Raw genomic sequence first — 26,192 nt, 5'->3', positions numbered from 1 at the left:
ACATCACTCACCTTTTCACGGGGGCTGTTTTCCACGAGGCTGTTTTTCAAGGGGCCTTTTTTCCACAAGGGAGGAAAACATTCCCACATGCCACACTTGGGACCCAAACAAAAACTTATTCACAGGACACAACTGAGTTTCCAAAGAAACCAGAAACTTCCGATTACTGTGACGGACCCAAGTACAGTTCCCAGCACCCACAATATGGGTGGCTTACAACCCAACTTCTTGTGACTCAAGCTCTAGATCTAATGCCCTACTCTAAGCTACTGAGCTCACATCACTCAGCTACACACGGACATACATATATACACATAATTAAAAATAAAATTCTGACCTATTTTGGAAGATGGCTTTTGTCTAGAAAAGCTGGGTGTGGTAGTGCATGCCTTTAATCCTAGCACTTGGGAAGCAGAGGTAGTCAGATCTCTGTGAGTTTGAGGTTAGCCTAGTCTACATAGTGAGATTCTAGGACATTCTAGGACAATGTAGTGAGGCTCTGTCTCAGAAACAAACCAAAATAAAATAAAATAAGTCTTAACTTCTTTCTAAAGTTTCAGAAAGGCTGTGTTCATGAAAACTTCTGATTAGAAATAAATTTGCTATCATTGTCACACAGTGGCTCTTCTATCACCTCATGCTCTGTCCTGACGGAGCCCTATGGAAGCATTTACCCCGAATGGTAAAGGTAGGGTGTGTTATGATGCCAACTGGCTCCAAAATGTACCGTGTAGTTTAAGCACTCAATTCATGAAGAAGCACTGTAGATTTAGTCTTCACTGGACCAAACCAGTCCTCCCACAACCCCCACAGCCTCCCCACGACCCCCGTGGCCCCCCACAATCCTCCCAACAACCCCCCACAATCCTCCCACAACCCCCCACAGCCCCCACAATCCTCCCACAACCCCCCACAGCCTCCCCACGACCCCCGTGGCCCCCCACAGCCCCCACAATCCTCCCACAACCCCCCACAGCCCCCACAGTCCTCCCAACAACCCCCCACAGCCCCCACAATCCTCCCACAACCCCCCACAGCCCCCACAATCCTCCCACAACCCCCCACAGCCCCCACAATCCTCCCAACAACCCCCTACAGCCCCCACAATCCTCCCAACAACCCCCCACAGCCCCCACAATCCTCCCACAACCCCCCACAGCCCCCACAGTCCTCCCAACAACCCCCCACAGCCCCCACAATCCTCCCAACAACCCCCCACAATCCTCCCACAGCCCCCACAATCCTCCCAACAACCCCCACAGCCCCCACAATCCTCCCACGACCCCCCACAGCCCCCACAATCCTCCCAACAACCCCCACAGCCCCCACAATCCTCCCACGACCCCCCACAGCCCCCACAATCCTCCCACGACCCCCCCCACAATCCTCCCACAACCCCCCACAGCCCCCACAATCCTCCCAACCAGCAGATGTACTGAGCGACTTTACCGGGTGCCCAGCCGAGCAAGGGGCAGATTATCTTTTAAGGCATACAAACATTTTGCTTCAAAACACAGTAGATTTTATTATGTATGCAGTATTCTGCCTGCACGTTCACCCGCACACCAGAAGTGGGCACCAGATCTCATTATAGAGAGTTGTGGTTGCTGGGAATTGAACTCAGGACTCTGGAAGAACAGACAGTTCTCTTAACCTCTGAGCCATCTCTCCAGCCCACCCCTCCCCCAGTCCATTCCTTTTTCTTGGTGGTAAATATTCCTGAAATAATGCCTGATTGGGATTGCTAACTGATCAAAACTACAGTGTTTCCTCCTTGGTAACCAATTCCACACACTTAAAAAGGTTTTAGGAATGCGTGTATAGCTGGTATCCCATTGCCAAGCCAATAAAGTTCTTTCCCAAATTCCTTCTAGTTTCATTTTCTTCTGTTACAGATATTGCATTCGTTCAGCTTCCCAACACGGTGAACAGATAACAGATAGTTTTCCAAGAACTAGCAATCACACAAGGAATGGGTAAAAGCAGGTCATAGACAAAGCAATCCCAGGACAAAACAGTTACCACAGGCTGAATAAAAGGTGGTGACAGAGCTGAATGGGAAGCATTCGGGCTATGGGACAAGTGTCTGTCTATGTATCCAGCCACAAGATTGAATGCGTTGAGTCCGTTTCCACTTTTAGAGATTGGAAAATGCTATATCCCTTGAGGATGTACACACGGCCCTAGAGCAGAGGATGCCAGAACCATTGCAGTGACAGCATACCGGTGGCAGCCTGGGAACAAATCAGAGCATGTCCTGATGTCAGGAAGAAGACAGTGAAACTGTGTCAGCATTACGCTGCCTCTGCAATGAGCAAAAACAAAAGAAAACAACAAAACACATGCTGCCCAGTTTCTTCCTAGGGAGTCGCATAAGGCTGTCCTCCAGTTGTCTAGCTAATTCCTCCGAATGGATACATTTCCATAGAGGAAGTGGGGAAGCTGTGAACACTGGGAAAGTTAACCTCAGAAGGCTCAGGAAGTAAACAAAACTTACAAGGTGTTGCTGGAGACATCATTAGCAGTGACAAACCCTTGCAGGGTGCCCAAACTAGGTTCTCAGCACTGACATTGAGAGGTTCACAAACACCTGTAACTCCAGTTCCAGAGATTCATGGGCCTCTGTGGCACCAACATGTATGTGTACATGTAAACACACACAGACACACATTTTTTTTAATGCTCACAAGGCTCAGGAAGACCCTGAAACCTAGAAAAGTCATAAAGCACCTTCCCAAGTTTATAAAAGTAGTAAGAATATCTGGAGAAAAGAGACTCTCTGACCAGTCAAGATACAAATTGTGCAGCGCTCTAGAGATGCACTATTCGCGGATACCCACCCACGCTAGAGGAGTTTCCAGCAAAGCAGCCGCCCTGAGTCCTCCATGTTCTTAAGGAACCTCCCACGCACGTATGTGGCTGTAATTCTTTTATCTGTTGGTGGTGTATACTATCTGGAGGGAACAGGAACTGTTTACATTTCCCCTGGAAAAATTACACAACTAGCATAAGAACAGGAATGCACGGAAACAAAGGTGTAATAAGTTTTTAAATACAGGAGCCTCTGAGAGACATTTCAGATTTGAAGAACAGGGACCAACATACAAGTGGTTAGTAAATCACTCTGGCCATTCCTTCAAAATAAGTGTCGTCCCATCCTTACCAGCTACTTCGCTTTTAAATGCAATACCTTCTTAGAAAATCTGTGTTCGTTCCTGACTCTCTCCCAGCCTGCTCTCCGAAGGGCAGTACCGACTTCAAAGGGCGAAGTCCAAGAGCTAAGCTTGCCTGCGCACGAGGTCGCTTTAGAACGCCTCCAAACACAGAATGTATAGGAACAGGTTTCTTGGCTTATTTCATATCTCACGGGCAACGAATATTGGAATATGTGACAGAAAACAAAACGAACAGCAACGAAAGAAAGCTCACGCCTGTCCTCGAACCCACGTTCCTACCAGCAGACTTCCTGCCCTGGCAGAGCAGGCCAGGCCTTCGCCAAGCCTGCAGCACCCTGACCGGTAGCACCTAACACCCGGCTCAAGACTGTGCTCCTAACGTCCTGTCAGGAACACGTGTTGGCTAGGGGTCTACATGTTTCCTGAACTTGCGTCGTCTATGCACGCCTACCACCTCTCCCTCCCACCGCCCTCCCAGATTTTTATTTTTTTTTAACCTCCTTTTACCTGAAGGCAGCACAGTATATGTTTCCAGCTGCTGCAATACTGTGGGCTGGGCTGGCTCTGGTGGTTCTGAGGAGGAGGCCTCAGGTTTCTCTTCCCGCGCTGCCTGAGGCCTTGCCCAGCACCACAGGCTCTCTCGTCGTTGGTTGAACTCTCCCACGCTGTCCTCCGTCTAATAGTGATGCCTGGGGGCATCTGCGGGTCTGGAACGAGCCTGGACAGCCGCTCTGGACACAGAGATGCCGAGACCTCCGGCGGCCTAGAAGGGCCCCGGGGACGGAGGGCGGGCCTGCTGGACGAGGGGGCCCGGGGTACAGAGATGCAGAGACCTCCCGGTGCCTAGAAGGGCCGCGGGCGCGAGGAAGGGCAGCGAGCCTGTGCTGCCGTCGCCGGCTTTGTTCTGTGTCTTCGGCGAGGGACGCACGGCCGCCGTCCGCGCCTCGGCTCCGGGAGCGGAGGGCCCCCGCCGTGGCGCCGTCCTGCGTCCCGGGAGGGCTGCCTTTGTCCAGCGTCTCCTCTGCCTGCTGTGGGGTACGACAGGAGCCGCCGAGGCGGTCGGGGTCCAGGCTCTCCCAGGACTACCCAACCGCGGACTGTTGGGCTGCCTTTGCCGGTCCGAGACCGGCTGCGTGACCAGTGAAGACACTGGGGTTGGAAGGAGTGGGTAGGTTTGCCCAAGAATATTCGCTCATTTGTGCGCTCCACAACCACCCATCTCTGGGCGCTGGGGATGTAGTGTATGCAAGGCAGATGCTCTGAAAGGGAGATACGGAACACGCTTACAGGCTGACCCTGCGCGCAGGGGAAACAGCATTTACGAGGCCTGACAAAATTTTTAAGAAATGAGTAATCAGAAAAACATTGAGCATCCATTAAAGGCTTTACGTTTCATATTTATTGTTGTTGTTACTGTTATTATTACTACTGTTAGACTTTGACGTAGGATCTCACTATGTAATCCCCGCTGACTTGAAACTTGCTCAGTAGACCAGGTTGGCCTTGAACCCACAGAGTATCTGCCTGCCCTGGCCTCTGGAGTGCCACGATTAAATGCATATTCAGCCACCGTGCTATTTAGTTCAGTTAACAATAGATGGGACGGTATCCTGAGGTTAAGGCTCTCATTTACATGTGTTTACAGTGACTCAAGGAACTCGTGCGCTGAGCCCACAGAGGCAAAATCTCTGGTGGGCAGGTTGTTTGGAGTGAGGCTGCCCACGGTGCCTGGGAATGAGGGTGAGTTTCTCTCTCACAGCCACAGCCAGCCAGCCTGGGAAGTTTTCTGGAGACTGGCCTTCAACTCCTTGATCCTCCTGGCTCCACCTCCCGGCTGCTGGGGTTTCATGCCACTCTGTCTGGCAGAAGGGGGATTGTCAGGTAAGAGAAAACACAGAAAGGAGAGGTGGGCAGAGCTCTGGGCCTCCTGGGAGAGAACCTGGGGTGAAGGAGCTCAGACTGGGAGTCATGACGCTTTGAACCCTGTGCTCCTGTGAGGTCTCGCTCGCTGACCGTTTGGATGCAAGACCTGGAGCTGGGTATGGCAGTCCCACCCCATGAAGTGTGGGGCAATTTCCAGCACTTAAGATGCTGCGAGTTCGAGATCAGCCTGGGCTACCTAGTGAGACCCTCCCTGTCTGAAAACAAAGTGTGTGCTGTGCCGCTGTCCAGTATCTTACAGTCTGTAGAGAGTGAGACTGGCCAGTTTCTAAGGAGTGTAGACTCTTGGATGCTTATATATATAGTTGCTAGGACTACAGATACATTGTCATTTTTATTTAGAATATGGAGTCTTTTTTTAAAGAAAAATGTTGCAGCCTGGCACAGAGTTGCATGCTTCAGTCCATGCCTTGGAAGGCAGAGGCGGATGTATATTGTACACACACATTTTATTTTATGTGTATGGCCGTTTCACCTGCATGCATGTCTGTACCATGTACATGCCTGGTACCCATCAAAAGAGGGTGTCTGAGCTCCTAGAACTAGAGTTACACGTGGTTGTGATCTGCTGTGTGGGTGCTGGGAATTGAACCCAGGTCCTCTGGAAGAGAGTGTTAACTGCTGACCCATCTCCCCAGCTCCTAGAATGTGGAGTCTTAAAAGAATGATGATGGTTGTGATGTGCAGTGGGCTCCCCGTGCGCCATCTCCAGGTGCACCTATGTTAGAGAAAATCATGGTCAGCTTAACACTGCAGACGACATTTGTTAGGTCCTAGTAACAGGCCTGTCGCAGGCAGGTGCAATGGTCCTGCTTCCTAGGGCCTTCAAGCCTAAGGTTGTGTGTGGAGGAGGAGACACGCACACGCCAGCAGCTTTACTGTGGGGCAATCTCTAGTTTATATCTCACTTTTGTTCTTTTCTTTCAAGCACAGAAAGCTTTATGTAGATAGACATGTAATTTTTTTCTGTTATGGTGTCAGCCTTTGCTATGACTCTCTCTGAGGTCAGGTAGACTCTTGATTTTTTTGTTTATTTCCAGTTCATACATTTCTCTCATTTGTCTCTTGAGCTTTTAATAATTAAGATATTTATTATTCCTAACTGCACTGTAGTTAATGACCAACAACCTTATAACCATTGCTCAGCGAGACCCAAACAAACAGACAACTCTGGTGAGTCAGAATGTAGCATCCTTGGGAAAAGCGCAGCTTTTTCACATTTGCCGATGTTTGCCTGAGCCTGTGCTTGGGGAGTATTTTTCTAGATACTCTTCCTGCCCTACTCACCACACAGCTTAATCTTTCTGTCCTCCGGCTTCTCCAACACTCTCCTCAGACTGCCTGGGGATTCTCCGACGTCTGAGGGAAGCACGGGAGGCAACAGCTGGGTTTCCTTTCAGTCAGATCCTCACAGTAGCCCTTCTTTTTTATTTATTTATGTATTTTACTTTTGAGAGTTTATTATTTGCTCTGTATGCATGAGTGAAGGCCTGAAAATCTGTGCGTTCAATGCCCACATCGGGCAGAAGAGGGGGCCTGTCTTCCGACACTGGAGGGCCCCACTGTCATCTGCTGTCTAGGTGCCACAACCTGAACCCTAGTCCTCTCTGCAAGAGCAACAAGGAGAGACCACTGAACCATCTCTTTGGTTTAGCCCGTCTTCCTCCTGGAGTTCCACAGAGGCACTGTGGTTCCCTTCACAGTGACGGTTATTAAGTGTTAGGGATGCTAGTGAGAGGACAGCTTTCATTTGACAGAAGAATAAGTTCAGGAAAATCGTTGATTATGGTTATAACAGCATGCTGTGTACTTAAATCCCTAAAGGAGTAGATTTTAAAAGCTGTTGCTACATACACATAAGGAAATGGTTACCCTGGCTTCACGTAACACGTGTACACGTGAGAAAACACACCATGAAGACACAGAATTTTTATTTTTAGCTTTTTTTGAGGCAGAGCTCTTTCTACAGTTTTCACTAAATGAGGTTGAGGATGTAGGTGCAAGAGTCCATCTTGTGCATGTTTGAGTGTCCGCAGCCTGAAAGCCAGCACGGTGCGGGGGCTGTGCTCGCGTGTTAGCGTCAGCTGTCACCTGTCTGTGCTCCCATGCTTCAGCTCCTCCAGACTGAGGTTTGCACAGGTTACCTACACATTGCAGAATTGTGTCCAGAGGATTGGAAAATCCCCGGTTATTCCCAGTACATACCTGTATGTCTCAGCCCTTACTGGGCCCTTACGGCCCCTGGTTGCCCCTTCCTCTCTTTGCCATCTTTGGGACTTAACTGTCAGACCATGCACAGTCCTGGCAGAGGTCCTGTTACTCTTAAACCCACTCCCTAAATTTAGCCTTTCAAGTTTACACAATAGATTTCATTTTCAGAATATCTGACATGCTGAAAAACAGACACCTGAAACTAGCAGGAAAAGCTGGCTCTAGCATCAGGTAAGGCCCGGGAGCCATGCTGTGTATGGCTCTGCAGGCTCTAGCCTCAGGTAAGGCCTGGGAGCCATGCTGAGTAGCTTCAGTATTAGAAGGATCCGTATTACAAGGATGGAGTGACCGGCCACTAAGCAGCTTAAATGCAGAGATACGGGCTGAGGCCTGTGCCCAAACCTCCAGAGAAAGACAAAACCTTAGTTGTTCCCTAAAACAATCTTAGTTGTTATTCTGCAGTTCTGAGCGTTTGCTGTATGCCAGCCATTGCTCCACTGTTGCTTAAGGAAATAGTTCAGCAAGACGTAGAAGCCAGACCAGTCTGAACTGTAGGTATTTCCGCCGACTGAACCAAGGACCTTTCGCTGCACGTTTTCCTGGTGCTAGCTTATGCTTGACCCGGCCTCTCAGGTATTTTGCAGAGTGGATTGCACACTGCTCACTGTGTATTCTGAGCCTGGGTCTGCGGGGCTCTTCTTCACATCTGTCTGCCGTTAACTTTTCCCCCTTTGTCTAACTTCACTTTTCTCATCGTTTTGAACAGTGCTCTGCTCTTGAACACTCACCCTTCCACTTGAGATCCTGTGGTCTACTACATCTTGTCTTCCTTGAATAATTCTTACCCCGTTACAGAGGAACTGGGACACGCGCATTTCCTCTTTCTCCTGGCAGATGGTGAAGTGGACTGTCATTCTAAGTCATTCGTGAAAAATCAGAACCACATGCTGCCCTCAAGAGAATTCCACATAAGTGTTGCCAAGGAAATAAAAAATTCTAAAAGACAAGACTAGGAGAGCCACTGGAATACCCCTAGCAGGACAAGATGAGGAGAAAGACGAGAAAGTTCAAACGTACGACGTTTGAAGATGGTAAATCAGCCACAGGAGGGAGTGACCAAGATTGCGAAGATAATGGTAGTCAGTGCTGTGACTCTGCCACAGATGAGCGAGGTCACGGTGAAAAGAGACAGTATGTGTGTGCTGAGTGTGGAAAAGCCTTTAGTCAGAGTGCCAACCTCACCGTGCACGAGCGAATCCACACTGGAGAGAAGCCTTACAAGTGTAAGGAATGCGGGAAAGCCTTCAGTCACAGCTCCAACCTTGTGGTCCATCGGAGAACCCACACGGGCCTGAAGCCCTACACGTGTAGTGCGTGTGGGAAAGCCTTCAGTGGTAAGTCACACCTCATTCGGCACCAGGGCGTCCACAGTGGAGAGAAAGCATTTGGATGTAAAGAGTGTGGGAAAGCTTTCAGTCGGAGCTCAGGGCTTATTTCTCATCACAGGGTTCACACTGGTGAGAAGCCCTACACTTGTGTGGAGTGTGGGAAAGCGTTCAGTAGGAGTTCAAACCTCACTCAGCACCAGAGAATGCACAGAGGAAAAAAGGTTTACAAGTGTAAGGAGTGTGGGAAGACATGTGGATCCAATGCAAAGATTATGGACCATCAGAGAACTCACTCTGGGGAGAAGCCCTACGAGTGTGACGAGTGTGGGAAAGCGTTCACGTTGAGGAAGGCGCTTCACGAGCACCAGAGACTCCACCGCAGAGAGAAACCTTACAAATGTAAGGAGTGCGGGAAAGCTTTCACTTCTAACCGCAACCTTATAGATCATCAGAGAGTTCACACTGGAGAGAAACCTTACAAATGTAACGAGTGCGGGAAAACGTTCAGGCAGACATCTCAAGTCATTCTACACTTGAGAACCCATACCAAAGAGAAGCCGTATAAGTGTGTCGAGTGTGGGAAAGCCTACCGCTACAGCTCACAACTTACTCAGCATCAAAGGAAACATAACGAAGACAAAGAAACCCTATTGTTTATCAGCCAGGTGTGAGGGCACACGCCTTTAGTCCCAGCATTTCGGAGGCACTGACGAGGAGATCTCTGTGAGTTTAAAGCCAGCCTGGTCTACATAATGAGTTCTAGACCAACCAGGGCCAAAGTGAGACCCTGTCTTAGGAACAAAAGAAAAATTGGCAATAATGTTAATTGCTACTTTTCTGAAAATTAGATTTTTAATAACAACAAACTTAATTCTGCTTCTAAGAATCCATACAGGGAAAGTAGTAAGTACCTAGAGTTTAACAAAGTGGCTGTTCATGCGTCGTACCTAACTGGAGGAGGAAACAGACAAAGCCACCAGAACTAGGTGATTACACTAGTTCAGTGCAGCGTGAGGGATTGGCAGGCTGCTCACATCAAGCTTCTGAAGCTCCTGTTCCTAAAGGACTTTCATGTACGCCTGGGAGAAATTTCTGGATAAATGGAAAATGAAAAAATGAACTAGCCAGATAGAATACTTATGCCTAGGAAAAACAAGGAAAGAGCGAGAGGACTAAACCTAAATTTTAACAATGATTATCTCTGGGTGATCGGTTGTAGGTGATTTCTATTTTATTCTGTATACTTTTTTATGATCTCTAGATTTTCTACAATGAAAGCATTCATTACTTTTATATTTAAGAAAAACTATGATCTATTTTAAATGAGTACATGTTCATTTGTATTTAGTGTCGGTAGGAAAAGTACCTGTTAGGTAGTCTGAAAAAACTTGGGATTCTGCCAGACGGTGGTAGCACACGCTTTTAATCCCAGTATTCAGGAGGCAGAGAAAGAGGCGGATGGATCTCTGTGAGTTCGATGCCGGCCTGGTCTACAAACCAAGATCCAGGACAGGACAGCCAGGGCTACATAGAGAAACCCTGTCTCAAAACAAAACAAAACAAAAAAAACCCCAACAACCTTGGGATTCTCCCTAATACTGGCACTCAGGGGAAGTGGAATTATGAGCAAATCCATTTCTTTTTGAATCCAATTTCTATGAATGAAACTGGCCCTGCCTGTGTTCTCAGCAGTTTTAAGATGCATGGACTCTAATCACTGCTAGGTTAGAAGAGCGCAGCAGGGAAAATTAGTGCACACCCTTTTCCTGTGTGAAAAAGAATCCCCACGTGAGCGCCATTCTTCCAGCAGATGTATAGACATGGGGGGGGGGGCGAGTTTTTCTCTTAACGAGCTGGAGAAATTGTAGACTCAAAAACGAGAAAGTGGAGAACTTTGCCTTCATCATGTTAGGTGGGGTGAGTGGATGAAATACAGCTGGTTCAGGAGATCCGGGTCCTGCCCGCTTGCCGAGTGCCAGCCATCCACGTTGGATAAATGACTTCGCTGCTCAGACTGGACTGTTCACCTCAGAGGGTTCCCATGAGCATTAAGTGAGACAATGCCAACCCTGGTACATGGCGGAGACAAACAGCTCTTGGGAAGGTGATCGGAGTCATGTTTCTGAACACTTGAGAACTAAAATAGCTTAAGAGATGTAGCATTTAGGATATTTTCAGGATCCCAGTAATAGCTTACATCTTTAAAATATTCAGGGTTTTTTGTTTTTGTTTTTTTGTTTTTCTTTTTGTGTTTGTTTTTGAGGAGGTAGTGTAGAATTAAGCAATTTGTACTTGTTTTTGTAACTCAGAAGCTCATCAGACTTGCAATAACTCCATAAGTGTTTTATCAAATTGTTTTCATTTTTCATTATCTTGTGGTTGCAAGCCATGGGCCGCAGCTGCATGCTTCTTCATACAACTTCTCCAAAGATCAGGTGCGAGGGATGGAATAAGATTTATTATTATCTATACAGGGTTCTGCCTGCATGTACACCTGCACGCCAGAAGAGGGCACCAGATCTCATTACACATGGTTGTGAGCCACCATGGGGTTGCTGGGATTTGAACTCGGGACCTCTGGAAGAGCAGCCAGTGCTCTTAACCATCTCTCCAGCCGTGGAACAGAACACCTTTATATAGCTTATTACTATTAAAAAACAAACAAACAACATGTTTCCTCAGATGAGGCAGTATGCTGTTACAAATGCAACTGGATTTCCCAGTTTGAATGTGAGACCTGGCTAACCCCTATGCCAATTGCTTGTAAAACCCCATCTTTATTGCAAGCTTAAGGAAGGTTTTAGCCTATCTTCAGTCACTATCAAAACTTTCAATCCCCTAGTTCAAAATCTGCCTAGCTATATTTAGCATCTCTCTATTACTAATTCCTTTTGTAGACAATAAATTCCATAAGTCAATGCTGTTTGTCTCCTGTGCGCAGTCCTTTCAAGTTAGTGAGGAAACGAGATCTCATTTAATTCTGCCTTTAATGTATAGGGCATTTGAGTTTCCGTGTTATTAGATAACTGGCTAGTCAGTGGTTGGAGCCAGGATTTTATCTCAAATCTGTCTTTGAATTTCATTTTTTCTAATTATAACAAAGCACCTTTGCTAACTGGTGATTCCATATGTGAAAGGGAAAACAGAAGTTCTGGGAAGTCACCTCCTCCATCTGGACAGTTATTGGCTAAAGCTTGACAAAGAAAGTGCTCTATTTTCTCTGAGATTCGTGGCCTGTTTTTGATCATCTTAATTTCGTTTTCAGTTTGCAGTGAAGAGATGTGGAGGTTGTATGTTTGTTTAAAAAAAAAAACAAAAAAAAAGGGATTGGTTTTGTTCTCCTTTGATAAGATAGTTTCCATATAATTTTGTGATACAATAGTCTCTGTTTACTTACTCAAAGCAGAGTTTGCAGGTCTGGTGCAGATTGCTGCAGTCAGGAACATGTGTCCCTGAGCAGTTGCTGTGGCCTTCTCTATGTTTGAGCAGATAGCGTCTAATCGCTGCTCATCATTTTCCATCCGTGGCACAAAGTCTGAAGTACCTTTTCAGATAGATGGCTTTCCTAGAAAGATTTTGTGGTTTACTTAAAACTAAATACTTTGTAGAGAGGATTGCATGCCCTGTCATACCTGAAGGTCTGCATCCTGACATCTTTGTGTTTCCTGCTGCAGCGAGCCTGAGGTTGTACTCTCCTGAGGCCCTGCGCAGGCCCGTGCCTGCCTTGGGCTGCAGGAGTGAATGTCGACAGCAGTCCTTGTACCCTGCCAGGAAAATACCCTTCTGTATGCGTTGAACTGGCCGCATTTTCCCTGGAAGGCTTCCCCGCTTGAGCTTGAACACGCAGTGCTGATTACCGTCTTGCCTGTGAACTCAGGACATATTTTCTTTGACTTGTGGAACGGTGTGAATTCTGTAGCAACAGGGATTCCTGCACAGTTCTTCAGCTTCTAGTGTTGATCTTCTTCAACCCATACATCTCTCTTCTATTATTCTCCATTTTCCATTAGAAATGAGTTCTGTTGTGAAACTGTATTATTTAGCTTGGCTTCATCTCTAGCTTCTTGTCTAGCACAGTTTGGGTCCCTAAAGACTATGAAGAGGTAATTTTTTTGTTTTTTTTGGCCCTAAACATCCTGATTGTGTAGACACACTGTGTGGAATAAAAGTGAATATATTTGACTGTCTGTGGTGGCACACTCTACATCCCAGCACTTGGGAAGCAGAAGCAGGCGGATCTGAGTTCAAGGACGGCTAGGGCTACACAGAAAAACCCTGGCGGGATCTCTGAGTTCAAGGACAGCTAGGGCTACACAGAGAAACCCTCTCTCAAAAAAACCAAACAACCTTGTTGAGAGGAAAATGGGTAACAAAATATCATTTAAAAATTGATTTATTGGTTTTCATTTTATGTGAATTGGAGGTTTTGCTTCATGTGTGTCTGTGTGAGGGTGCTGATCTCCCAAGCTGGAGTAACAGTCAGTTGTGAGCTGCCATGTGGGTGCTGGGAATTGAACCTGGGACCTCTGTAAGAACAGCCAAAAAGATACTTTTACAAAGAAAACAAAAAAACAGCCAAGTGTTTTTTTACTGTTGGGCCATCACTCCATCCCCCCAAATACCATTTTATATGGCTTTGATTAAAGGGAAGTCTGTAAGACAAAGCTAGAATGTATTCTCCCTGTGATTAGAGCATTTTTAAAACTAGTGTGTACTGCATTCTAGATGGTGCATATTATACATCTTACTTGGAAGAAATTGAAACCAAAGAGCTGAGTAATTGTATGTAAATCACACAAGACTAACTTTCATTATAGCTCTTTATCCACAGTGACAAACTTAAAGTTATTTTTACAAAACTGTGTTTGTTTCTTAGTTTTTCTCTTAGCCCAGCTATCACACAAATAATTGAGACTCTTTTATGTTTGTTTAATAATAAGCTTCACAACATAATAACGGAGTAGTTAGTACTCTGTTCTTAGCCCTCTAAACTAGTCTGGCTTTCTCGCAGTACATATCCCAGAAATACTTGCACTTTGCACCTTTTCTGCTCCAGCTCCTCTTGATGCCTTTGGTGGCTGAATCTCCTACTTCCTCCTCTGACTCCTCCCCTGGCTGGCAGGAAGTTTATTGAGATATTGGGACAATTGGAGAGCAGTGTTTTAACAACATTGAGACAGAGTGATTTTCAGAACAAGGATTACAACCAGATATGGGGGACCCAGAAATCAGCATTTGCATTACACAATAACCTTGTGCCTACACCAAACCTCCATTCTAAAATGTTCAGTGTAAACATAAAACAGTGCTCACATTGTTGGGTTTGTCAATATTTTTGCTAGAAGTAGTGGTCAGAAGGAAGGAAAAGAAGACCTCCCCTACCAGTGGACTTGGGGAGGGGCATTCGTGGAAAAGGAGGAAGAAGGGAGGAATTGGGTGGGGAGGAGAGAGGGGACTACATGGGGGATACAAAGTAAATAAAGTGTAATAAAAAAAAAAGAATGAACATAAACCAGCTTTAGCCACTTTTAGGAGCTGGCTGTGCTTAGCATGAAGAAGTGATTGATCCAATATTAAGCTCCTTTTCATAAAGACCTAAATTAGAGCTCTTTAGCCACTAGGTAAAGCCATTCCCACTGCGGCCTTTGTACAGGCCTCAAGGCCTGTTTGTGTGACAGGTGTACTTCCGCAGCACTCCCACCTGTGCAGGACCGGCTCCATTGTCCTTACGGCTCCAGAGTGACAATCCACACAAAGAACCGAGAGAGAGAAGAGAGAAGGCTGTTGTCCAGATGGAGTGAGACCCGCCCAGTGTATACCGCATCGGGCAAAACTGTGTTTACCTGAGCTACGTGCTTCTGAAAAAACCCTTGACCTTTAGATTGGAACCTTGGCAATGTTGTCATTTATAAGATTCATGTTTATTATGTGTGTGTCTGTATGAATATGGCCACATGTGGGCCATTGGTCCTCTGAAGATGGAGATGGAGGTAGCCGTGAGCCATCTGAGGTGGGCGCTGGGAAGCAAACTTGGGTCCTCTGGAGGAGCAGGAAGGGTGCCTTACCACTGCGCTTTTTAAAAAGCCAGTCTATGTTTGTTATGCAAAAATATTTCATTATGATAGTCTCATGCATATATAATTTGCATTTTGATCTTTGATTTCTCTCCCTCAGTCTGTAGCTCTGACTTTTATACAGGAAGTTTGAACCATAACTCAGGGATGGCAGCAGTAGCATCATGGAAAGACTTGTTTATTGTATTAGAAGTAAAGAATTATAAAACTTTGTATCTAATCATAACTTATCAATGCACCTTCTTTACAAGCCAAGGAAACTGAGGTAGGAAAGTATTCTTTGCATTGCTCTAGCTCTGATAGCTGAAAGCAAAGACAAATATATAGGCACCCATGACAGTGCGACTCCTCATTTGAGATGTTTTGCTGTGTGGACCAGGCTGGCCTTGAACTCACTATGTACTCTAGTTTGGTCTGAAATTTGTCAAGGTCCTCCTGTCTCGGCCTCCCAAGTGCTAGGGCTGTGAGTCCATGCGTCATGCCCAGCTCCAGTGACACCTGTAGCAAAACAGAAAGGCCTAGGTAAAAGCCTAAGTGGGTAGAAGCTATGTGATTGACCCAAACTTGGTCTGAAGTTAACCCCAAGCCCCTGTTCACTGCCTTCTACTTCCATACCTCCTTAACCCAATCCAAGGTGTAGCATGTGTTCCAGTGGTTCTGCCAGAAACATGGTCCTGGGGATTATGGGAATGTGACCTCTTTGGGTTACCCCTTCACTCCCACGATTCTCACCTGCAGTTCACTGGACTTCTGTTGTATTTCCCAGTCATGACCATTATTATTGTAAATGTAGCTTTTGTTATAAAGAAGAAAATCCCAGTCATTCGCTTTTACCAATAAACTCAGGAGCTAGATATTAGGGTGAAAGCCTGCTAGCTCAGCGAGGCAGAGAAAGCACCCACCTGACCTTCCTGACATCAGCAGATGTCCCAGAAGAAAAAAGCCAAAAGCCCTCCTTCTTTTCCACACTGTCGTAAGCACCCTTCTCTCAATGTTCATCCTTTCTGTATAATCCCTGTCAGCCAGTTTCTTGCTTTGCCTCTTGACCTAGGGTTGATTTAATTAGCTCTTGGATTAAAGGTTTGTGATAGGACTGAGCAATAAGGACTTGTTCACTGTAAAGAGAAAGCTCTTGGGTTAAAGGTATGTGTGTTAGGGCTAAGCCACAACAAACAAGAAACAGGTTTTTACAGTTCATAGTCTCCAGGGTTCACAATGAGATCAAATGTCCTGCAACAAGCATCAGCTTTGGGAAGCAGAATATTAGACAGACAACATTTATTCTCTTTTGATTTTTAAAGTGAATTTGAGATTTTTGTTTGTTTTGTTTTTACTTTTTGAGATAGGGTTTTTCTGTGTAGACCTGGCTGACTTGGAACTCACTCTGTAGACCACCCTAGTCTCAAACTCAAAGATCCTCTGCCTGCTGAGTACTGGGATTAAATGTGTGTACCATCATGCCAGCTCATTGCTGCTGTTTTCACACTGCTCAAGTGTGTATGTGAATTTATAATGCTATTGTAGGTTGGTCTGATGCATGTTACTGGCCCTCAAGATCTCGCTACACCTGTCCTTTTTTATTTTTAATTAAAAAAATTTTTTTTGTAAACCTCTGTAACACATACCTGATTGGTTGATTAAACAGCCTATACCTGGGCAGGACAGAATGGGGTAGGCGTGGTTAAGGTTCCCAGGCTTTTGGGGTTCAAGAGAGGACCATGGGAGAAAAACAGATGGGAAGAGAGGAAGAAGGAGAACTCCAGACAGACAGACAGGAAAAGAGAGGAAGATGGAGGACTGTACCATGGGTTAGCCTGAAGAAGAAACCACATGAACTGAGAAAACGTACTCCAATAATGGTGTGAAAAGGCCCAGATGAAGAATACAAGCAAGTATCTTGGGATTATGAATGGAAGGTAGTCCAAATAGGAAGGATTAGGATGGATGCATTGGATGGGGCTGGGAGATGGATGGGGAGGTGATGCAGACACTGTAGGTAGGAATATCTGCCCAAGGTCAATAAGGCAGTTATCAAATCTAACAGGTGCCTGTGTCTTATTATTTGTGACAGCAGGTTAGACAATACTGCCGTGATAATCTTAGGGATCATAATAAACATTATGTAGCCCAAAACCTTTTTTATTTACTACAACATAAAGTTGACCCTGTGTTTTTCTCTTATTACATTTTGCAAGTATTCTGTATTGCTACCTAATTTGTATGGTAAGGAAATTAGTTATTTCCTTAGTTAAAAAAAAATGTTTGTTATTATTTGGTTTCTTGTTTTATTTTGTTTTGGAATGAGGATGCAAACCTCACCTGGGCCTGGGCTGTTTAGATTCTCTTTCTGGAGAAGGGCAGAAGCTTTAGGAACAAGAGTCTCTATGTAGCCCTTGCTGTCCTAGAACTCCATCTGTAAACCACCCTGCCCTCAGATTCATAGAGTTCCTCCTTCCTGTGCTTCCTGAGTGCTGGGATTAAAAGTGTGCACCACCATACCCAGCTAAAACCTGATTTTTTTTTTTTATATAGTAACTTTGTATCTTGCAACCTTATATCAGAATTACTGCAAAGATACTCATTTGTGTAAGAGGAATTGGATTAGAACTCTAAGAATAGACTAAAAATAAAGCAGGGGTGGGGTCGGGAGGTGGAAGCTGGAGAGAGAGCTTTGTGGTTAGGAGCATTTGCTCCTCTTGCAGAGGACCTGCGTTCGGTTCCCGGCACCCACACTTCAGGTCACGGCGCTGCAGCACCAGCGCCAGACAATCTGGTGCCCTCTCGAAGCCTCTGGGGACACCTACCTGCCTATATGTGGCACACATACACCGACATCATGAGAATATAAAAAGCTTCAAAAGATTCCAAAGTGGGGCTAGAGAGCAGGCTTATCAGTTCGAACCACGCGTGTATGGTGTTTGCAGAGGATCCAGGTTCCATTCCCTGCACCCGTGTAATCTGCACACCTGTCCTGTGGAATCTTAACATGTAATAGCCGGCCTCAGACTCCTGTGACCTTCCAGCCACAGCCGCTCACCTGGGATCACAGCCTCTGGGATCACAGCCAGGAGCCGCCGATCCTTGGATTCACCCACTGAGGAAACAGGCGTGAAGGGTACTGCCTTCAGGTGCGTTTATCCTTTCAAACACGCAAACCAAAAAAGCCACAACTGTAGCATTGTGAAATTCATCTGCAGAGAGCAGAGGGCAATTTTGAAATTCTTGTAGGTTTTGCTGTTGATTTGATTCTTGTTTTTTAGACCAGGTTCTCTGTGTAGCCCTAGCTAACCTGGAACTCACTTTGTAGACCAGGCCGACCTCCAGCGTACACAGATCCACCAGACTGACTCCCGAATGCAGGGATTAACAGTGTGCACCACCACCCTGACGGGTTTGAAATATTTTAAGACAGATGAATACACCTGAACCTGAACAGTTGTTCATTTTTCTTATTGGCAATGATGGTGTTATTTGGAGTATATTACTAAGAGATATATACTGAATACTTGGAAAAAAAGAGTTTTAATGTTTATACTTTCCAAAACTGACTTTAATTGTATATGAGAATTAAGGCAAATAGTGTCCAGATGAAGGATGGAGTGTTCTCTGCATCAGTCCTTCAGTTGTTCTGTACGACATTTTGAAAACAAAAACGCTGTGGGAGTTTTCTGCAATTGTCAGGGGTTTTACACTTGGCCGCGCTGGGTGCGTGTTCGCCTCGGGAGAACGCCCCTGCCGGGTCGGGTGCTGCCTCCGCAGTACCAGGCTCTCGGGAGCGCGGGGAGCGCACGGCCTTCCAGATTCCTAGAGAGGCCGGCGTGCGGCCGGGGAGCCGGAAGCCCGCCGTCGGGCACTTCCTGTCCGGTCATTGTTCGGTGCCGGTGGCTGCCGGGAGGCGCCGCAGCCTCAGTCCGCAGAGCCGGCGCGGGGCCGCCCGCGCGTCCGCGGCCAGAGGAACAGCTCCCTTCCACCGACGTCGCCTCGCGGCCGGGAGGTAGCTCGGCGGGGCGGGCGGGGCTGCTGGCGGGATGGAGTGTGGGGCCTGTGCTCACGGCCTGCTCCGGCGACCGCCCGCGGAGTCTGGCCAGAAGACAATTGAGCGTGTGCACATGGTAGAACGCGGCTCAGAGGCTTGCCTGCCAGGAAGACTGAACCGTCACGCAGAGTGACCCGCCAGAGTTAGGATTTGCTGCAGCGTGAAAAGCACGGCTTTCCCTGAGGATCTCAGTGTGCACAATAAAGTTAACGTTGGGGAATGGAGTGTGGTTACTCCGAAAGCAGCATAAGGGAATTGAGTAAAAAGTTGCACCAATTTCTAGTAACAGAACCAAAGAGAAATAGAAACAAAAAGTTCAATCTCCTTATACCCACTTAAGATTATTTGGCTTATTTAAAATAAAAGACTGTTGTGGGCTTATCGGAGATAAAGAGGTCCTGTTGATTAGTAGTTGTGTACCTGGCTTTATGTGGTGTTTTAGAAAGCAATTCGACAATAAATATGAACCCTTAAGCTAGTGACCTCGCAGTTCATTCTAGGGGAATAATGCAGCAGGACAAAAGAATGATTTGTACAGGAAACAGCTATTATCAAATAGTATCAAAATAAGCAGTAAAGCCCCTGTTCATTAAAGAACGTTGTAAACAGGGTATGGTTAAGAAAAATTAATGAGGTCTATATGTTCTGTATATTCTATGTATTGGAAGACTTCATTTGAGTTAGAAATGGCCGTGGCTGAGCTCCGTGGTGGAGCACTTGTCGGGTATGCATTAGGCCTTTGGCTGTATTCCCAGCGTTGCAACAACAGCAGAGCCCACCAGAGCAGAGTGGGGGACCCTGTGCAAGTGCAGACAAAGGGGCACGCGGGGGCTGTGCTGTCACCTAATCTGGTCACTACTCATTGTGTGTTTGTTTCATGTGAGTGTATGTAGAGAACACACGTGCTCATCCAACCTCCGTGAGACTGAAAGCTACCGATGACTGTGTAACAAAAATAAGATAAACAAGGTCAACATGAATAATTTGTTTTACGACCAATAGTTCTTACAAAATTTGGGAGACGTGGGAGCTATAAAAATCAAACAGACAAAAAGAACCTCAAAAATATTTGTAACTATACTCTCTGAGATAATCCTTCATTTCTCCCTAGTAATAACTCTATAATGTCCCTTTTTAAAGAAATCCGGCCAGCCAGGCAGTGTGGACACACGCCTTTAGCCACAGCACCCGGAGGCAGATGCAATCACTTCTCTGATATGAAGACCAGCTTAATCTACACAGAGAAACTCTGTGTCGAAAAACAAAGAAACAGACAAACAAACAAACAAAAAAAAAAAAACAGTCTAATTCTGAAAACATGTGTCCCTATAGATAAAACAAACTATAAGTAAAATAATGATTATTATCACTGGATTGGAGTTTTTCCTTGATCTTTTTCTGTATTAAAGTTTTTGCAGTTCTTTATTTTTTCCCTTTTTTTGATAGTGCGTCTTACTGTGCAGCCTTGGATGGCCTATGATATAGACCAAGCCTCAGCTTGGATCTGGGATCTAAGAGTGCTAGGAGATCCAAGAGATCTTGGAGTGCTGGGATCAGAGGTGTGTACCACCACACCAGGCAAAACGTTAGTTTTTAATCCTTAATGAAAAATGGTTTAGACATGTTTTGTTATCCTGTATTTAAAGTCAGGGGAAGAGAACAGTAGTGCTCTACTGTGACCTGGCCAAGAACTGGCAATGTCAACAGCTGGGCTTCGTGTTATTCATACAAAGCTGTATTTTGTGCTGAGTGTGCTCTCTGGTTTTGCAGCGAATGGTGCTTATCTTAGCACTGGGAAGAAACTCAAAAGCTTTGGAGACTTGAGGATTAGATGGGGTTGACCGATGTTGGGTGTCCCTCAGCTATTGAAGATCCCCCTTTGAACAGAGAAGATGACTGCAGAATTTAAAGAGACCATGGGCAGACCCTCTTGGGGCCCAGTGAAGGTGAAAAAGGAAGACGATGAGCATGAAAGTGTCGGAAGTCAGGCATCCAGCCAACAAGTGTACCCTAAGAATGTCACTGTCTGTGCTCCAGGGGAAGTGTCAGAAGGGGAGGACAAGGTAATGATGTTGGGGAAAAGAGAAGTGCGGACCTCAGATGGTTTTATAGGCATTCAGCTGCCAAGTCCAGACTTTTCCTGATGAGGGCTCTGACCTTTTTCCTTTGGAATGTAGTAGAATTTCCCTCTGGTTGACATGTTGGTGTTCTGTACTTCTGCAGCTTGCAACCATTGCTCCATAAGAACTCTGAAGCTTTACAGTATCTTGTTGTCCACATTGTACTGTGTTCTAATCAGACCAGATTCTGGGGACTAAGGCCTGCTTTCTGTGTTTTCACAAACACTTCAGGTGACTCCATCCAGTGTCTTACCTTGGTTAATGTCTGCCACTGGGGTCTTGTTAAAGCATAATTTGGGTTTAGGAGATGTTCTACAAATACTACTCATCTATAGGCAAATGGCTCAGGCCTGCTTGAATTCCTGAGCCTCTGCCTTCAGTACCCATGTGCTGTAATTAAGAGCATAAGAGCATGCATTGCTACACTTTGGCTTTCCCTTAATGGTTTCAAACACCACCCAGTTTTGTTCAGAGGTCTTCCCAGAGCTCTCTATGAGAGAATAGTCAGAACCTTGGTGTGATCTTTGGGGCCCAGAAAATTCTGCTGAAAAATCTGCCCCAGTGCTGCCCTCAAACAGTTAACAAGGGATGACCTTAGAAATATGGTCCTCCTGCCTTCGCTTACAGGTCTGTGCCAGCACACCTAATTTCTGTAGTGTGAGGCAAGCGCTTAATGCCATGCCCCCTACTTGTCTAAGCTAGGACTCACTGACACATAAGGATGTGTGCTGTAGAGTTCAGTGAGTTTGAAAGGTGGTGGCCTGGCTTCTCCACCCAGGTCTCCTGGGGGGGTTGGGCAAGACTCCTAGCCAATATTTGTGATCTCCAGGAACGTGTTCTCATCCTCAGAGCTGTAATCACAGCACTTCAGTTGTCAGCCCCTTATAAACACTGTGCGCACTTGTTTCTAGGGCCAGAAAATGTTCTGGGACATGGCAGTGGTCCTAGAAGCAACACAGGAGGCTGCTGCTGCTGCTGCACCCCGTGGGAGCTACGCACTAACAGGGACCCTGGCCAAGAGTGAAGTCCTGGAGCCTCCTGGGAACCCAACCCCACTGGGTAAAGTTCAACTCCCTGACCTCAGTCGCACTAAATGTGTGGGTAGGGGCTGGCCTTTCTTTTTAAATCGCTTAGTATTAAAGTGTTGAATGTATCATCTTTGAGAGCTGCTCATGTGCTGTTCAGTGAGTGACTTATACGAACTAAACAGCAAATAATAAATTCTCAATTCACTTTTTAATCGTAATCATTCCTCAGCACTTTATATCTGTGCACAGGTAAAGCCATGTCTTCCTGTGTTTTATGGTTATTCATAAATTGCACATGAGGGATATTATGCTCTGCATCTTTGTTATTGTGTTCTTTTTTGAGATGGTCTCGTAGCCCAGCCTATAATTGACTTGTAAATGAGAGTTGGGAATGTATTTACATGGGCCAGAAATGTCTTACAGGAGAAAGATTATGCTTCATTTCTCAAGAGTACAAAAAGTAGCTGGAGGGCCGGCTTAATGTAGATTTCAAATCCTGTTTTGTTGCTTAGGGCCCACGGGGAATCAGGATCTCAAGTACTCTAGACTGACCTTGAACCTTCTGCCTCTGTTCCCAGATGGTATCATTATGCCCATCTGAGATCTTTTTGATTAAATTTTGTTTACTGTATGTATATGTGTGTGTGTGTCCACACCACAATGCACATAGAGAGCTCAGAGGACAATTTTGTGGAGTCAGTTTTGCCCCTCCACTTTTACATGGGTTGAGTAGGAAGGACTTGGACCACCTAAAGCCATCATGCAGATCCCAAATCTTTTGAAAAGTGAAAGTTCAAAATGTAGAGCACACGTAACACATATGAACTTTGCTCAATCCTCTGCACCAGGGGAGTGGGGGGCAAAAAGAGTGAAAGGAAGAAAGATAGATATTGATGGGAAAACTTACTGGGTCTCTGGTTGTAGGTTGGCTATAGAGTGTTTGGCATTAGAAGTCCCAAGTCCTTTAGAAGAGAAGCCAGTGTCCCTAACTGCTGGACCTCTCTCCAGCCTTGGTGGGTTTTTTGTTTTTTGGCTTGGTTTGTTTTTTTAGACAGAGTCTCTCTGTTTAATCCTGACTCTCCTGAAACTTGCTGTAGCCCAGGCTGACCACAGACTCACAGCAATCCTCTTTTCTATGCTACCGAATGGCTGCGATTACAGGTGTGTCACCACACCCAGGTTTTATCCTTTTTTTGTGATCTAGCATTCACACACACAAAAGCCTACATTGGGAGGTCTTTTGTTTGTAGGGATTTTCCATAATTAACTGATCAGTTCTGTGCTGATTCACACTAGCAGCTCAAGAACAAAGGCAAGTTGCTGTTATTCTTCAGAATTCACAGTTGTGAGCCCTGTCGAGCATTTGGGCCTGTTGCTCTAGGTAAGTGTCTGGTGGTGTTGACAGGAATAGAGATGGGAATTCTTTTAGTTTACCAGAGGTTTTTTAATAACCAGAGGTTTTTTTAATTCAGAGTAGTTTGTACAGAACATGACGGCAGGATTGTGTGGGAGATCAATCTTCTCAGGAAGAACAAGGCCAGGGCCTCAGGTTTCCAGACCTTCTCCCAGAGCACCACTAGGTAGAGGCAAACATTTAGCAGATGGCCTTACCTGTGACAGTCATACTGGAGCCATAATAGAATCTGAGGAAGACAAGTGTATGGCAGAGCACAGACCCAGCAGAGGCCCTGGCATTCCCCTCACTAATGACGTTAGTTTGGAAGGTGACGTCCTTTAATTTTCTGACTTTGATGAGCCTGTTTTTTTGTTTGTTTGTTTGTTTCTAGGCCTGAGAAACTAACATTTCTATTTTCTGTTTCTTGGTACAGGTACTGAAACCAAGAACCTACAGTTATTGGTTCCTAAAACAGAGATATGTGATGAAGCAGAAATGCCCTCCATGATTTTAGGAAGACTCCAGAAAGGTGACCTTCAAGGACCCGAGCGAGGAGAATCCTGTGAGAAGGGAAACATGTTAAAAAGGCAGAGAATAAAGAGGGGGAAAAGAGATTTCAGAAAAGTGACAGTGAAAGACTGTCTGTTGCCTGAAAGCTTCAAAGAGGAAGACCAGGAATCTAAGAAGGCTAGGGGAAAATACAGCCTTAGTTCTGGTCCTGTTAAGAATCAGAAAATACAGCCTGGGCAAAAGCCTTTTACATGTAGGGAGTGTGGGAAAGGCTTCAGTCAGAGTGCGAACCTTGTTGTGCATCAACGGATCCACACGGGGGAGAAGCCCTTCGAGTGTCATGAATGTGGGAAAGCCTTCATTCAGAGTGCGAACCTTGTTGTGCATCAGCGGATCCACACTGGACAGAAACCCTATGTTTGTGGAAAGTGTGGGAAGGCTTTCACTCAGAGTTCAAATCTGACTGTACATCAAAAAATTCACTCCTTAGAAAAAACTTTCAAGTGTGGTGAATGCGAGAAAGCTTTCAGTTACAGTTCTCAACTTGCTCGGCACCAGAAAGTCCATATAACCGAGAAGTGCTATGAGTGCAATGAATGTGGAAAGACATTTACTCGAAGCTCTAACCTCATTGTCCATCAAAGGATTCACACCGGGGAGAAGCCTTTTGCCTGCAATGATTGTGGCAAAGCCTTTACCCAGAGTGCAAATCTCATTGTGCATCAGCGAAGCCATACTGGTGAGAAGCCATACGAGTGTAAAGATTGTGGGAAAGCCTTTAGTTGTTTTTCTCATCTTATTGTGCACCAGAGAATTCACACTGCAGAGAAACCTTATGACTGCAGCGAATGTGGAAAAGCCTTCAGTCAGCTCTCTTGCCTTATTGTCCACCAGAGAATTCATAGTGGAGACCTCCCTTATGTGTGTAACGAGTGTGGGAAGGCCTTCACTTGTAGCTCCTACCTTCTCATTCATCAAAGAATCCACAATGGGGAAAAGCCTTATACTTGTAACGAATGTGGCAAGGCCTTCAGACAGAGGTCAAGTCTCACTGTCCACCAGCGAACGCACACAGGGGAGAAGCCCTACGAGTGTGCAAAGTGTGGTGCAGCGTTCATTTCTAACTCGCACCTCATGCGACATCACAGAACCCATGTTGTTGAGTAGCAAGAAGAGGACAATTCCCTGCTGTTGGTCGTAACCTACTGCTCCTGTGGTCTACTCTATTCTTCCTTTCTTGAAACAAGGACTGTGCTCTTTAGAGTTATTTTTCTGGAAGATAATGTAAACACATTTCAGAAACTAATTTAAAGACAATAAAACTTAAACACCTAAGAACCAAGGACTTTGGTTTTTTGTTTGTTTCTTGTGTTTTTATTTGAAACAGGGTTTCCATGTGTAGCCTTGGCTGTCTTAGACTCGTTTTGTAGACCAGGCTGGCCTAGAACTCACAGACATCTGCCTTCCTCTTCCTCCCCAAGTGCTGGCATGTGCCACCACATCTGGCCCAAGGACTGTTTTAACTGTGCCCTATGCAGTCATTATTTTCTGAACTGAATGTGGGGTGCTCCCCACCCCCATGTACTGGTCCCAATCCTAAGCTTGAGATGAGATCCTGCATTGTGGGTGGTGTGGGAGTACATGGATTGTGGCTATGTTTTTGTTTTAATCATCCCAGGTGTGGGGATATGAGGCTGCTTCACAGCATCTGACTATTTTTACCTCATGCTCTAGCACAAGCATGGCTTTGGTAGTTTATGTAATTGTGTAATGTTTGGAAATCTGGAGACTTCAGAAGGTATATAAATGCTAGAAGTGTGGTGAGTTGTTGGTGGTTGTTGAATAGTTTGTTAAGTAGTTGTACACACACAAACAAAACAAAACAAACAAACAAACAAAAACAAGGAAATTAGATATCCTGATGGAGAAGAGCAAATTTGCCCCAAGGTACAAGGTACTCAGGGTTAGGAAGTAGTCTCACTGTCTGACCCCTGACTTTATTCAGGGGTCACTTTCCATTCTACTTTATCTTTTTTTCTCTTATCTGGTGTTAGGAGGTTTAAAGGGTGGGGAAAAAAGAGGGTGGAAAAAGGTGGAAGAAAGAACCCACAAAGTAGCAAAAATCAGCTACTTGCAATTTGCAGGTTTTCTTGTATGAATATGGAAGACTGTAAGGTGTATTTTAAAATCTCTTTCATTGAGGTTCTTACACCTCCCTTCCAACCCCCAACACTAGGTAGGAGAGAAAGGTTAGAGGGGAAAGGGGCTGTGCAGCGTGTCTTTGTACTTCCTGCTGTTGAGGGACATAGTTC

At 45.7% G+C, this 26,192-nt stretch overlaps 2 protein-coding genes and 1 long non-coding RNA gene across 5 annotated transcripts in view; 2 read left to right on the top strand and 1 right to left on the bottom strand.

Annotated features, from left to right (window-relative positions):
- The window catches only part of Zkscan7 (zinc finger with KRAB and SCAN domains 7), a 30,800-nt gene extending 13,739 nt beyond the window's left edge, over positions 1–17,061 (top strand). The window contains exons 6-7 of the mRNA XM_060386119.1: positions 3,860–4,211; positions 8,365–17,061. Coding sequence (XP_060242102.1) covers positions 3,860–4,211; positions 8,365–9,387 — 1,375 coding nt within the window. The 3' untranslated portion in view covers positions 9,388–17,061. The remainder of the gene's footprint in view (positions 1–3,859; positions 4,212–8,364) is intronic.
- On the bottom strand, positions 1,500–3,819 carry LOC132654615 (uncharacterized). The gene is made up of 3 exons (XR_009592259.1): positions 3,684–3,819; positions 2,841–2,985; positions 1,500–2,234 (listed from the first exon to the last, which is right to left on the bottom strand). It is a non-coding gene; the product is annotated as an uncharacterized LOC132654615 (long non-coding RNA).
- Znf35 (zinc finger protein 35) lies at positions 4,208–25,222 on the top strand. Of its 3 annotated transcripts, XM_060385005.1 has the most exons (5): positions 4,208–4,344; positions 4,822–4,916; positions 20,597–20,889; positions 21,858–22,005; positions 23,804–25,222. In XM_060385005.1, the coding sequence occupies exons 3-5, from the start codon at positions 20,719–20,721 to the stop codon at positions 25,045–25,047; spliced, it is 1,563 nt and encodes a 520-aa protein (XP_060240988.1). In that variant the 5' UTR covers positions 4,208–4,344; positions 4,822–4,916; positions 20,597–20,718; the 3' UTR covers positions 25,048–25,222. The 3 variants fall into 3 exon arrangements, with proteins under 3 accessions (XP_060240988.1, XP_021510159.2, XP_021510158.2); XM_021654484.2 differs by lacking the exons at positions 4,208–4,344; positions 4,822–4,916 and adding an exon at positions 17,431–17,918; XM_021654483.2 differs by lacking the exons at positions 4,208–4,344; positions 4,822–4,916 and adding an exon at positions 18,626–18,784.
- The last annotated feature ends 970 nt before the right edge of the window (positions 25,223–26,192 follow it).

This window comes from Meriones unguiculatus, chromosome 6 (genome assembly GCF_030254825.1).
Source record: "Meriones unguiculatus strain TT.TT164.6M chromosome 6, Bangor_MerUng_6.1, whole genome shotgun sequence".
Classification (NCBI taxonomy): domain Eukaryota; kingdom Metazoa; phylum Chordata; class Mammalia; order Rodentia; family Muridae; genus Meriones; species Meriones unguiculatus.
Note: the sequence above shows the minus strand (reverse complement) of the source record. Positions and strands in the feature narration are given on the sequence as shown.

Coding starts and splice junctions, on each gene's coding strand:
- Znf35 (XM_060385005.1), top strand. CDS start 20,719: ATGACTGCAGAATTTAAAGAGACCATGGGCAGACCCTCTTGGGGCCCA. Junction 20,890..21,857: donor TGTCAGAAGGGGAGGACAAG/GTAATGATGTTG, acceptor ACTTGTTTCTAG/GGCCAGAAAATGTTCTGGGA. Junction 22,006..23,803: donor TGGGAACCCAACCCCACTGG/GTAAAGTTCAAC, acceptor TTCTTGGTACAG/GTACTGAAACCAAGAACCTA.